At 39.2% G+C, this 12,985-nt stretch overlaps 3 protein-coding genes across 3 annotated transcripts; 2 read left to right on the forward strand and 1 right to left on the reverse strand.

Annotated features, from left to right (window-relative positions):
- Positions 1-1,106: 1,106 nt before the first annotated feature.
- LOC111453049 (probable WRKY transcription factor 15) lies at positions 1,107-2,822 on the reverse strand. Its single transcript, XM_023093990.1, has 3 exons — positions 1,943-2,822; positions 1,697-1,822; positions 1,107-1,594 (listed from the first exon to the last, which is right to left on the reverse strand). Exons 1-3 carry the CDS (start codon positions 2,599-2,601, stop codon positions 1,435-1,437), a joined length of 945 nt encoding a protein of 314 aa, XP_022949758.1. The 5' UTR covers positions 2,602-2,822; the 3' UTR covers positions 1,107-1,434.
- A 2,162-nt stretch (positions 2,823-4,984) lies between these two features.
- Positions 4,985-10,309, forward strand: LOC111453045 (probable beta-1,4-xylosyltransferase IRX14). The gene is made up of 4 exons (XM_023093979.1): positions 4,985-5,179; positions 5,257-6,343; positions 6,630-7,169; positions 9,651-10,309. Exons 2-4 carry the CDS (start codon positions 5,601-5,603, stop codon positions 9,886-9,888), a joined length of 1,521 nt encoding a protein of 506 aa, XP_022949747.1. The 5' UTR covers positions 4,985-5,179; positions 5,257-5,600; the 3' UTR covers positions 9,889-10,309.
- A 557-nt stretch (positions 10,310-10,866) lies between these two features.
- Positions 10,867-12,855, forward strand: LOC111453047 (cysteine proteinase COT44-like). Its single transcript, XM_023093987.1, has 4 exons — positions 10,867-11,651; positions 11,800-12,035; positions 12,140-12,280; positions 12,368-12,855. Exons 1-4 carry the CDS (start codon positions 11,207-11,209, stop codon positions 12,659-12,661), a joined length of 1,116 nt encoding a protein of 371 aa, XP_022949755.1. The 5' UTR covers positions 10,867-11,206; the 3' UTR covers positions 12,662-12,855.
- The last annotated feature ends 130 nt before the right edge of the window (positions 12,856-12,985 follow it).

A 12,985-nucleotide genomic window follows, 5' to 3' on the forward strand; every position in this document is an offset into this window, starting at 1 on the left:
AATTTTATATCTAATAATTTTACTTTATTAAAACTCTCAAAAAAAACTTAAAATTTTAAAATTAGTATATATACATGGCAAAGGTGTTAAATAATTTTTGACTTAATGTGAGCCAACCTACTATGATCCTTGTAATTGTGGCTAATTAATACTTTGCATCAATAGTTCATTAATGCTAATCTCCTTGTTCATGTATAGTTGCACTAATTGTACCATGTAGAGTCACTATTTTACCTTTTCTTTCACACTTTTAATTAATGTGCTATTTCTAATTAATTTATCCTTCATTTTTAATTAATATATTAAAAGTAGTTAGTCGTTAAATTCAAGCTCTCACGACCTGTGGCTAACTGTAGATAACGAATTTCATAGACGAAAAAACTCATTGGCTGTTTTACTCGAGTATGTCTTGGTTCACCAAAAGTTGTTATAAGTTTTGATTTGTCTCGTTCCTTTAGCTCAAATTTTAGAAACATAGCAATTGTAACCAAGTTAGCAAACTGATTGAATTAAAATAATTGAATAAGTTAGAATCCTTAAAGAAAAAGAAAAGATTATCATTTACATTCAAATCATTGAAAGTTTTCATGAAATCATTTCGTTTACATATTAACAAACGTTGTAAGTACGCAAACAAATAATGTATTGGATACAATTATGAATAAATGTTGATTTGAAATGAAGGTATAGAAATTTGATTTAATGGGGTGTCTGTGGAGACCAAAATTCAGAGAAAAGTTGACGTTGAGACAAAGGCAAGGCTGAAAGAAACAAAGCCATCTAATGGGGGCCCCACATTGGGCACTACCAACCAATTCTTTTATGAATTCCCTCACCCAACCATTTTGACTTTTGCCTCCCTTTCTCCTCCCTCTTCTAATTCAAATTCCTTTTTCTGTAAAAATAAAATGTAATTTGACGGGACAACTAATGTGTATAAATGAAGACATTATAGTCCACTTGTTTCAAATTAAATTCATTGTTTAATTTTAAATTGTATCGATTTGTTTTAGTAGTTAGTCAACAAAAGTATTAATAATATCCAAGTTGATGAACATTATGGGTATTTTTGTAAGATGGTTTAGAGCAGGAAGTTGGCATGAAAATTAAGAAATTAAAAATGCTTAAGAAATGGAATGGACAAAGAGAATAACCAAAAAAAAGATCCAAATCCAGAAAAAGGAAAAGGAAAAGGAAAAAAAGGCATACCACTCCAACAAATACCAAATCCACAATCTTTACCTTCCTTTTTTTTTTTTTTTTTTTTTTTTTTTTTTTAATTTTTAATAATAATAGACAAATTCACATTGTCCAAGAAAAGAGAGATAAGAGAAGCCATTAATATATATTTATATATATATGATAAATAACGTGGAGAAAAACTGACCCTCAGATCTCATTAGAGATTAAGATGAAGGCGACGATCACGATGGTCTAAGAGGACTCGAGGATGAGAGTGGAGGGTTGGGGCAGAGAGAGAGTGTGATTGTGTTCTCCTTCGTAGGTCACCACTAGCATCGCCGGATCGTCTCCGGCACGTTCTACGTGTTTCCGGGCTGGGCAACCTCTCACGCTGCTACACTTGTAATAACCCCTGTTTTATTTAATAATTTAGAATCCAAGTTTGAAAAAGTCAACAATATGAGGGGAAAAAAAAGGGGTTAAAAGGATAAAAAAGAAAAAGAAAAATTGTTACCTGGGATGTGGAGAGCCTTTAATGGGCTTTTGACCATATTTCCTCCATGAATAGTCGTCCGGTGGGATATCCGCCATTTTCAAGCTTATCGCCGGAACCCTCACCACCCTCTTCACTCTCAGTTTTCTGCCAGCCAAAATTTTCTAATCCTTAATAATTATTTAAATTTTAATTTTTTCCTCCTAAAATTAAATGAAATTCCTAATCATTAAAGCTATGAAATGTGAAAGAGAGGGAAAGAGAGACCTCTTTTTGGAACAGTGGCATCGGCCGGAGGAAGAAGCAGCGCCGCACTTGCCGGATCCCAAGTTGTCGGAGCTACACTTTCTCTTAAGGGAAGAAGTAGAGAGGGGGGGTTTCCCGGCGGAGGAGACTTGGGAGAGGTTGATAATCTGAAAAGGCGAGGAGGAGGAAGGCTGCTTGGTATCACAGTCGCCGGTCAAGGAGGAGATGAAGGAGTTATGGGCGGAGGAATAAGAGAAATTGAGACTAGTAGTGAGAGAGTCGTTGTTGTCGAGGTCGCCGGCGGGGAGATGGCGATGGGGTGGGATCTGCTGGATGGGAGTGGCGTAGAGGACTTGGGGTTGAGGAAGAGGGAGAGGAGCTCTTCTGAAGCGAGCGTGGCCGAGGCGGCTCCGGCCGAGGAGAGAAATAACCTTTTTGAACTTGGAGACGGCGGCATCGGCGGCGGCGCGGCAGTCGGTGGGGAAATCGGTGGGAGAATTGGAAGTGGAATTGGGGGATTGAGTAGAGGAGGGTAAGGAGTGATGTTGCGCATTGGAGAGCAATCGGATGAGTTTCTCGACGCTCTCGAGGCCTGAGGCAGCCTCTTGGACGGCGTTGGGTTCCATATTGTGGGTGGTGGAGGGAGGAGGGTAGGGGTGGGAGATGAGGTCCACGGCCATATCTACATACCCATCAACCAAACAGGTTTGGAGTGTAAGAGGAAGGAAAAGGAAAAAGGTAAATAAAATAGGAGGAAGAACGTAGGATTGGTAAGAGGGAAAGAAAGAGAGGAAGAAAAAGAGAGAGTGTGTCCTCTCCGGTCAAAATGGTGTCTGAAATTGGGCCATTAAACTCCTCTCATCTTCTTCGCCTTCTCTCTTCTTTCTTTCTTTCTTTTTCTTTTTTCTTTTTTTTCTTTTTCTTTTTTTCTTTCTTTTTTTTATTTTCCTTGTACAGTTAAGTCAGCTGAAGTGTGGGGGACAAGTTTGTCATTTTGCTCACTCATTTGACATGCATCCTCATCGTCGGCTGTTGACTAATACACACCCAAATTTCTACGCCCAATCCATCCTTCTAATCCTCTTTTATTTTCAACAAAACATTTCTCCCCACATCTTTTCATTATAACAAAAAAACAAAACATAAACAGACAAAACGCCATCCTCACATGTTTTTAGTAAACTTCAAAAATAATACAAATAAAACTTTAATTCCAAACTTACACATACACATTATTTACCCTTCACTTTCAACTTAAACCTCCATTTATTTGGACCCCTTTTAGGCCTTCACTACTGCCGTTACGTCTAAAATTATCTTCAATCATCCTCGTTAAATATTATGCTTTGTATGATCCTCAATTATTGTAATATTTTATCTCTCGTTGTTGCTTGATCAAAGGTTTTTCATTTTTTTTTTCTTTTTTGACGTGGTAGTTGATGAGTTTGTGACGAAAAATTCACAGAAAGATTTGTATTAAATATTTAAAAATATAATAATGATACAAAACATATTTATATATCATATTGTGACACCTTATTATTATTATTATTGTTATTATTTTAAGATAAATTGATTTGTTCTGAACTTTAGTATATGTTTAAAATCGTATTTAAAATTGAAAAAAAGAAAGAAAGTAATTTAAAAAACGAAAGTGCCAAAATTATAGATCAATGTGCAGGAAAAAAAAGAGAGAAAGAAACTCGGAATCCGATGCTTGATGTCGAGAACCTTGACTTGCAGTTTAAGTGGGGACCACAAAAGTTAATCTGGTCTAGAATCTAGATGGGAAAGAAGAAAAGGACAAAGATTAGTGATTAGGTCAAAGATGTGATCTTAGCCGTTTGATCTTTGACCAACTATCAATACGGCCACGTGTGATGAATTCATGCCAGCTCACCTCCACGTCAAATACAGCATCCTTCAGTTGACTTTCAGGCTTCCCCTACTACTACTCCATAATACTCCGTTTCAATATGTACGTATTATGTGATTTATTGGTATAATACAAAGTTGACAAATATCTATTGGTGCATGAGTACGTATATAACATGGGTTAATTTAATAAATATAATGAAGATAGGGTATGAAAGTAAATGGAGTCAAATTTAGGACAACAAACTACACTAATTGTGTGGACCATCTGGTAGAGCTTGTTGTAACATCAAGCGGCATAAGTTATTAATATTAAATTCACTTCCAACAATGCCCTATTTTATTCACAATAATTTATCTACATTTTTTTTTTCTCTCTTAAAAAATAACTTGCCAACGGCCTATTAAAATGCCCAATCCCGACACTAAATTAACCTATTTTTAGGTAGAATAATCCAAAAGTTCAAACATTTAATGACGTTTGATTTATAGATGCAAGTTTGAGTGCGTTATTTTAATAATGGTATGTACTATCATTTTTCTAATTACATTAAGATGGTAAAAAAAAAAAAAAAAAAAAATCATTTGAGAACATATAATGGGCCTTGAGCTGTGTTAAATTTGAGGCCTGTTACCTTCAACTATGGGCTGGATCGACAGAAGAGGGCCACGTCAATTGGTAACATAAAATTCAGGATGCCGGGCTTGGCCCACGTTCGGACTTGTATATATTTATATTTATATTCACAATGATGGGTTGAAGACTAGAAAGGGAGAGGAAATAGTGTTGCCTGACTTCAAAGGAAAGTAAAGGCAATTGAGAATTGACGTAATGGGTTTACCTAAGGCTTTTGTTTTATTATGGGAGGCTTTTTAATGTAGGTGGGTTTGTTATTTTGGATCTCTCTCATTTATCAAATTTCTCCAATTTTCCTTATAATATCAGCAACCTCATCTATGATTGATTGCTTCTAATTTTTGCAATTTTGACTGTTTTCAAAGATTATGATCATATTAATTAAGTTGCCCATTACAGAATGGGAAGGGCGGGTCGTTCATAAAAATGTGTATTTGTTAATTACCAGAAGAAGAAGGCGGGGGTGAAATCAAATTTGAAAAGAGGAAAGACGGGCGATTTAGTTTGGAAGAGGAGCTCACAATTCAATTCTTAGAGATTGCTTAGAGAAGGTAAAAAGGGGAACATGTTTGTTGTAGTTTCTTTTGAAAAAATTCTTTGATGGGTGGGTGAGGTTTGAACCTGTCAACCACTGGTTGGAAGCTATGCGTTGAATTCTACTTTCTACTGTTGTAATCCGGCGTCAACCAAACCAACTGCGTTTGAAGCTGATGCTTTTGGCTTGCGTTTGAAGCTGCCCTTCAAAGGTTAACTGTTTCTGTATTTAATATTCTCTCATTTTCTTACTGATTCATTCCTTATTTCTAATACTCTTACCTTTCAGGCATTTCGTCGAGCATCTGGGGCCCCTTTCATCTTGGCCTCATATCGCCTTCGACACCGCGTGTGTCTGTTCGCCAAACAAGACTCAGACAAACACATATTTCGTAGCTTTTCATTCTTCAACTCAAAGTAATTCTCCTCTAATCAACCCCTTAAGCTCCCTTCTCCAACCCACTCCCGCACAACCATTCCCATTCTCTTGCTAACTTTACAAGCCAAATCGAATCTCAGCTTTAAAGGAACATCTGAACTACTCCTTTTCGACGATTTGTCCAATTCTTCGGACCCGACCCATCATCCTCTTCTGCTGGAGCGAAGGAGGGTTAGTGGGGTCAAACCCAGAATATGAAGCTTTCCGCATTACAGCAGACCTATGCTGCCCGTCGGGCCAATAGCTTCAGAGGATCGCCGTTGGATTCGTCCACGGATAGTCCAATCAAGTCGCCGGCGGGGATTTTCTGGCTAGTTCTTCATGGACTTTGTTGCCTCATCAGTCTTGTGCTTGGATTTCGCTTCTCTCGTCTTGTGTTTTTCCTTTTCTTCTCTACTTCCACTACCACTAACCTCTACTTGACTCCTTTCCGATCCGCCACTGACCTGAACATTCACTCTACTTCGCTGCCAAATCCAACTGTAAATCTTGAAATTCCTGCGAATTCGACGACGACTACGACCATTGCCACTTCGAGTAGCCGCGTGGTCGTAGGGAGGCATGGGATCCGAATCCGGCCGTGGCCGCATCCAAACCCTACTGAAGTCATGAAGGCTCACCAGATTATTGAGACGGTACAGAGGGAACAAAGGCGCCAATTCGGGGTCAAGAATCCGCGAAAGTTAATTGCTATAACGCCAACTTATGTGCGGACTTTCCAGGCGCTCCACATGACTGGTGTTATGCACTCGCTAATGTTGGTACCTTACGAGCTTGTTTGGATCGTGGTGGAGGCCGGTGAAATCACCAACGAGACTGCTTCTGTTCTTGCCAAGTCTGGGCTGGAGACTGTCCACGTTGGGTTCAATCAGCGGATGCCAACTTCTTGGGAGGGTAGGCATCGAATGGAGGCTCAGATGAGGCTTCATGCCTTGAGGTTATTTCTCCATACCTTCCTTTTTTCCTTTGTGCTTGATGTTTGCTTGTTTTTTGAAGATTAAGAAGTTAGTTAAACGCTTCTGTTTCTTTCTAAACAAAGCTGAGTGCTCGAGTACGATTTAGTTAGTAAGCTATTAATTGCGGAGCAAAAAAGGAGAAAAGATCAAAGATTGTGCATGATGATGAATATTGTATTTCTTAGCCCCCATTTTCTCTTAATACGACTGCGCATTTCAGTTTGCTTTTAGAATATGAATTTGATTCTGTAGGTATAAATGATGCAGAATTGTGAGCAAAATGAGGCTGGATGGAATTGTGATATTTGTGGATGACAGTAATATGCACAGTATGGAGTTCTTCGACGAAATCCAGAATGTGAAGTGGTTTGGTGCTCTGTCTGTCGGAATTATCGTTCAGTCAGATAAACAAGATGAATCATCAGAGGAGGTGGAGAACCCTCCAATTCCTGCTCAGGGTCCTGCTTGTAATTCTTCCAATAAGTTGGTTGGTTGGCACACCTTCAATGCGCTCCCATATGCCGGAAAGAGCGCTAAATTCATTGGTGACAAGACATCAGTTCTTCCGAGAAAGCTTGAGTGGTGTGGGTTTGCGTTGAATTCCAAGTTGCTATGGAAAGATGCAGAAGATAAGCCAGAATGGGTCAATGAGTTTGATACATTGGATGTTGGTGATGATGCTTTAGAGAGTCCCCTATTTCTTTTGAAGGATGCATCGATGGTTGAGCCGCTTGGAAGTTGTGGCCGCCAAGTTTTGCTCTGGTGGCTCAGAGTTGAAGCTCGTTTCGATAGCAAATTTCCTCATGGGTTAGTATCATCTTTTATTTAATGCCTTCCTCCATATTACATATATGAAATTCGTCAATCTGTTAGATATAGGACTAAACATGAAATGAAACAATATGAAATTTTTGGGTCAATTTGTTTCGAATGCGTATTGAAATTTTAATAACATTTCAAACACCTAAAATGACATAATATCGTGTTACTGAATTGGGAGATGCAATTATAGAAAGGCATCTCCGTTAAACTTTCCTGTTGAGGCCGTTCATATCCGATCTGATCCTTTAATTTAATGTCTTCTCTACCCTCCAGGGATGTCTTTATCACCTCTCCTTGATCATGGTTTATCATCTTAACTGGTTTTCATATTGATTTTTTCTAATGCAACTTTTATCTAGATTTGATGTTTTGTGTATGTTGTATCTCTAATTTCTGCTTCTGGATATTTTTGGATGAAAATTTCTATCTTTTGGTGCTTACTTGCAATAGTTGTTATAAGTGGTCAACTTACAAGAATATTTAGTAATTCATTAGAAGGCCACTGCCCTTGAGTATTGGAGCCAATAGATTTTCGTGGTAGGTGGTAGATCTGTGTTTTTTGTTTGATGCAGTTGTTAATGATATTATATGCTGCTATATGGTAGTAGGACGAACAAATTCTTCTATTCTAAATTGTAAATTGATCAGTTCATTTAACATGTAAATTGTATTGTTACTGCAATTAATTTTTGTTTTGCATCAATGATGCCGAGGACATTAAATAGATCAGGCTTTGGAGAGTGAAAAGGGTTGAGGGCTTTTTAGAGGGGTGGATTTTTTGCCTACTCATCTTCCGGATGTTGGTTCCTCATCAAGCTCATTTTTTTTCATCTACATACAAACCCATACCTTTTTTAGACATTCATTATATATAATTTCTGACTAATATAAGTAATCTTTTTCTATAACTATTATCCTCTTTTCTAAAGATATCATAACCTCTACGCCCTCAGGTTCCTATCGGACTCTGAACATTTGGCAATGTGTCGGAGATGGCCTTAGTGTTGGAAGAAACCTTGGACAATCTTGTAGTTTTTCTTATCGTTCTATAGAAGACAAGATCATAGGCTCCTCTCTTGAATCTGTCATAGGTTGAGCTCAATGTTACGTTCAAAACGTTGTCAAGATTAGAATCACTAAGCAGTCTCCTAGAAGTTCTTCTTGCATAGTAATTATTTTCTTCCAACTTTGCTCTCTCTCTTTCCATTTTTGAATTTTGACTACCGTTCCAAACGCCTTTAAGAATTTACAACAAAAACCATGGCCTCTGTTTTCATCTTGCCTTAATCTTTTCCAAGAAGGGTTGCTCATCTTGATGGCCAATTTCCGGTGATCTAATTACATTTACTCCCATTTTCTCTTTCGCCATTTATACGTTCTATTTCTATAGAGCATTATAGACACCTCTTAAGACATTATTTCTATAGATCAATCAAGGTATAGGAGGTTATTCTTATGGCCGACCCACCTCACTAATTCTGGACAGGCTTTGCCTCATCCCGCAAATTCTCGAGAGGTTTGCTCACCCTAACTGAGGGAATAGTTTCTTCTCATCTACTCATAGCTCCAAAATTCTAGTGGAAAACAGTAAAGGTGATGTATGTGAAACATTGGAAGATTTATATTATCAAGTTTTTCACCAAATGCTTTGAACCTGTGACCGAAAGGCATCTCCAAACATCTCAAATCTGATAAAACATTTCCGTGGACATGATTTTTCACTTCTTTCATTCTTTTTCCTTTAAGAATTTGATCCCGAAGATCCAAAATCTAATAAAAATTTCCAAGAATATCGCTAATTAGAAGTCCCTTCAGATTTTTGCTTTTCTTTCTGGCAAACTTCCGTACAAAATTATAGTACAAGAATCCTCTTTTTCGTACTGTTTCTGTTTTTCAGAAGTCAAGGACAAAGGATGCCAGTTCACTATCTAGTTGGGCAGTCTTTAATCTCTAGGAAGCTAGGGTCATAGGGATTTGAGGTTCGGTTGCAATACAAAGTTTCGTCTTCATTTCTGAATGCGCCTTTTGACTATGAAATGCGGTGATTCCTTACTGTTTGGTAGCCTAATCCGCTTTAGGCTACCTTCCTTCATCTTCCTTTTCACTATATCTGAAAGAGACATCCAACTTCGCTATAATTTAGCTGGTGCAAAGAGTTCTACACATTAAAGTATAAAAAGAAAGGATCAGGGCAATACCTGGGTGGTTTATTATTTCTTGCATCGCACCACCCACTTATATCATTGTTTCTAATCTTTTCCGGGTCGTTTCTGTGTTTTCATCTGCATATGTGTCTATGGTATCTTCTTCATATGCTTTTTTTCTTTTTCATTTAGATTCTCAAGTTAATGGTATTGTTGGCCATTTCACTGGGATGCCGGATCCTGCTTGGACAACCTTTGTTGATCCTCCACCATGAATGTTGCTTTTATATTCACTTAATGCTTCCATTTCTATTTGATATAGGTGGTTAATCGACCCTCCTTTGGAGATTACTGTACCTGCAAAACGAACACCATGGCCGGATGTTCCTCCCGAACTCCCTACTGGTGAAAAAGCTCGGAGAGGCAACCACGAGGAAACAACTAAGCTTCCTGCAAAGGCTCATTCATCCAGATCCAGAAGAAGTTCTCGAAGCAAGAGAAAGCGGCACGAACCGAAAGTGGTGGATACTCAAACCTCAGAGAGACATTCTCAGAACTGAAAAGAAACAGGCCATATCACGTCCATGATCTGTCTGGTGTGCAAAGATTAGATGATAAGAATTGAAGGGAAGAAATGGTTTTTGAGGGAGGCAGGTAAAAAAGATGGTGGTTTGGTTTCAATGTGAATGTGAATCAGGAGAGGCAGGCTTCATAACAGGGCCCATGTATACAAAGAATTCAGTTTTGATTTCAGACTCGGTTACAGTTTTCTCTTTTCTATTAAAAATTTTTATTTTTTTGTTTCATTATGGGGTGATTGATGTTCTAATGTGGTGAGAAGGGGATTTGTACCTGCTGCTGCTACTGCAGGGAAGCTTGTATTCAAAATATGTTTCAAACATTTTATACGTGATGCTCTCAATAGTGTAGTTGTGAGGCCGTTTGCCTACTTCATAATCATAAAACATAAAACAAAGCAAAGTTGTTGTTGGGTCTCTTCCAAATTTAAATTGGACATTACTGCTAAAATACCTTCGATACTTCAACCATGTAAACTTGTAAATTATGGGGGTGGGGAAAACTTAGCTCTTACGTTGCCATAGGTCATTACCTTCCAAATTCATTGAACTTCAACTTGGAGGTATAAAATAAAATGGAAAACACAAAAAAAAAGAGAGAAAAAAAAAAGTTGTAATAATTGAGGAGTGCACATTAAGTATTAACCGGGAATATTGTATGAACAAAGAAAGATTTGGAGAGAGAGAGAGATGGAGAGAATGAAATTTATGTTCCCAAGAGAAGACGCCTGCTCCCTATTTAATGGATTCATAGTTTATTGGTGTTTTTTGGTTACGTTGAAGGGATGGGAAGGGATGGGATGGGATGGGATGGGATGGGATGGTCGCTTCTCTGCTCTGCCTTTTCTCAGCTTCTTGGGAACAGGAGCCGCCACTTCTTCTTCCCTTTCATTTCTTTTTCAACACTTGTATAAATTCTTTCAAGATTAAACGCTTTTACTTTCTCCTCTTTGAATTCTATAAAAGGGGTAATAAGAAAATGGTAATGGAAGTGGTGATCTGAGATGAGATGGAGCTCCTCGTGTATGGGAAATGACAGTGTAAGTCATTCATGTCATCTTGTCCGCTGGCACACTCTCCCATGCCAAATTCAATCGGTTGCATTATATTTTATTTCCTTTTAACTGCCAAAACCTTCCGCCATCAACTTGCCCTTTCATTCTCCCATTTCCCAACCCTTTACTATTCTCTAAACCCATGAGCTAACCTCCCCCTCCTATAAATACCCATCGCCACTTCCCCCACTTCCTCCATATCTCCCAATCAACAATCATCCCTCTTCTTTGAACCAACCTTCGCCATGCCTTCTCCCACCACTTTGCTTCCCCTCCTCTCCTTCTTCCTCCTTTCCACTTCCGCCCTCTCCTCCTCTCTGCTTAGCCGCCGGAGTGACAGCGAGGTCAGAGCAACCTACGACCTGTGGCTGGCCAAGTTTGGCAAGACCTACAACGGAATCGAAGAACAGGAGAAGAGGTTTCAGATCTTCCGGGAGAATCTGAACTTCATCGATGACCATAACTCTGAGAATCGGACGTATAAGGTTGGATTGAACAGGTTCGCCGATTTGACCAACGACGAGTATCGGGCTGCGTATTTGGGAACCAGTTCGTCCCCTGCTCGACGAGTCATGAAGGACAAGAACGCCAGTCGCCGATACGCCGTAAACAACCGCGACCAGTTGCCGGAATCCGTCGATTGGAGGGCCAAAGGTGCCGTTACTCCCATCAAAAATCAAGGAAGTTGCGGTGAGATTTTTAGATTTCAACAGCTGTTAGAGAATATATACAATTTTTTTAAAAAAAATAATTACGGTTACGTAATTTTAAAATTTTAAAATTTTAATTTCTATTACCCCGCCGACTTTAATATAATTGTGTTGTTGGGGGGAAACAGGAAGCTGCTGGGCATTCTCCACTATAGCGGCAGTGGAAGGCATAAACCAGATCGTCACCGGAGAACTCATCTCTCTCTCCGAACAAGAGCTTGTTAGCTGTGACAAAAAGTACAATTCAGGCTGCAATGGAGGCCTTATGGACTATGCCTTCCAGTTCATCATTGACAACGGCGGCTTGGACACCGAGGAAGATTACCCTTATGAGGGCTTCGACGGACAATGCGATCCCACCAGGGTGAGATTATTTCTGCTTTTCTCCGCCGGATTTTGATTCCCTCTCTGGAATTGAATTGAATTGAGTTGAATTGATTTGAATGACATCTCCCCTCTCTCTCCCAGAAAAATGCCAAGGTTGTTAGCATCGACGGGTACGAGGATGTCCCTGCCAACGACGAGGAAACATTGAAGAAGGCCGTTGCCCATCAGCCAGTGAGCGTCGCCATTGAAGCTAGTGGCTTGGCTATGCAACTCTACCAATCTGTAAGCAAACGTCTATCTCTCACATTTCGTGAACTATCCACTTCAATCCATTAATTGTGATTGCTCACATTTGTCTGAACTTTTCAGGGTGTATTCACTGGTGATTGTGGCTCTGCTCTGGACCATGGCGTGGTCGCTGTTGGATATGGCACAGAGAACGGGGTTGATTATTGGCTTATCAGGAACTCTTGGGGCACAGGATGGGGTGAGGATGGCTACTTTAAGCTAGAGCGCAATGTAAAGCACACTACCAATGGCAAGTGTGGGATCACAATGCAGGCTTCCTACCCTGTTAAGACTGGTGGCAACCCAACAGGATCATCATACTCGGCTTTGGAAACTGTTGGGGACAAGAACAAAATTAGCACTGCCACAATATAAACTTCTGGCAGCATGGCAAGAAGAGAAACAGGTGAAATGGAGAGAAATTATGTCTTGATATTTCAATTCCTATTGGTCTGAAGTTGGGCCTATTGTTTTACCTAGAAATCTTAATGTGCTTCTTTCTGTAAATGATTCGGTGCAATATCAATGTTCCTTAACAGTTTAATGATATTTGTAGCATTTAAGAAGGAGCTGTCTTTTTGTGTTGTCATTCCCCACACCCAATCAGAGAAACAATTAAGCAAATTTCCTCTCATGATTTTGCCCATTGCTTCCACCTAATGCCATCATTGGGGTCAACTTTGGGGCTGCAAGATGGTG

This window comes from Cucurbita moschata, unplaced genomic scaffold, assembly GCF_002738365.1.
Source record: "Cucurbita moschata cultivar Rifu unplaced genomic scaffold, Cmos_1.0 Cmo_Scf00015, whole genome shotgun sequence".
In the NCBI taxonomy this organism is placed as follows: domain Eukaryota; kingdom Viridiplantae; phylum Streptophyta; class Magnoliopsida; order Cucurbitales; family Cucurbitaceae; genus Cucurbita; species Cucurbita moschata.

Coding starts and splice junctions, on each gene's coding strand:
- LOC111453049 (XM_023093990.1), bottom strand. CDS start 2,601: ATGGCCGTGGACCTCATCTCCCACCCCTACCCTCCTCCCTCCACCACC. Junction 1,823..1,942: donor TGCCACTGTTCCAAAAAGAG/GTCTCTCTTTCC, acceptor TTTGGCTGGCAG/AAAACTGAGAGTGAAGAGGG. Junction 1,595..1,696: donor AAAGGCTCTCCACATCCCAG/GTAACAATTTTT, acceptor TAAATAAAACAG/GGGTTATTACAAGTGTAGCA.
- LOC111453045 (XM_023093979.1), top strand. CDS start 5,601: ATGAAGCTTTCCGCATTACAGCAGACCTATGCTGCCCGTCGGGCCAAT. Junction 6,344..6,629: donor ATGAGGCTTCATGCCTTGAG/GTTATTTCTCCA, acceptor TAAATGATGCAG/AATTGTGAGCAAAATGAGGC. Junction 7,170..9,650: donor GATAGCAAATTTCCTCATGG/GTTAGTATCATC, acceptor TATTTGATATAG/GTGGTTAATCGACCCTCCTT.
- LOC111453047 (XM_023093987.1), top strand. CDS start 11,207: ATGCCTTCTCCCACCACTTTGCTTCCCCTCCTCTCCTTCTTCCTCCTT. Junction 12,036..12,139: donor GACAATGCGATCCCACCAGG/GTGAGATTATTT, acceptor TCTCTCTCCCAG/AAAAATGCCAAGGTTGTTAG. Junction 12,281..12,367: donor CTATGCAACTCTACCAATCT/GTAAGCAAACGT, acceptor TGAACTTTTCAG/GGTGTATTCACTGGTGATTG.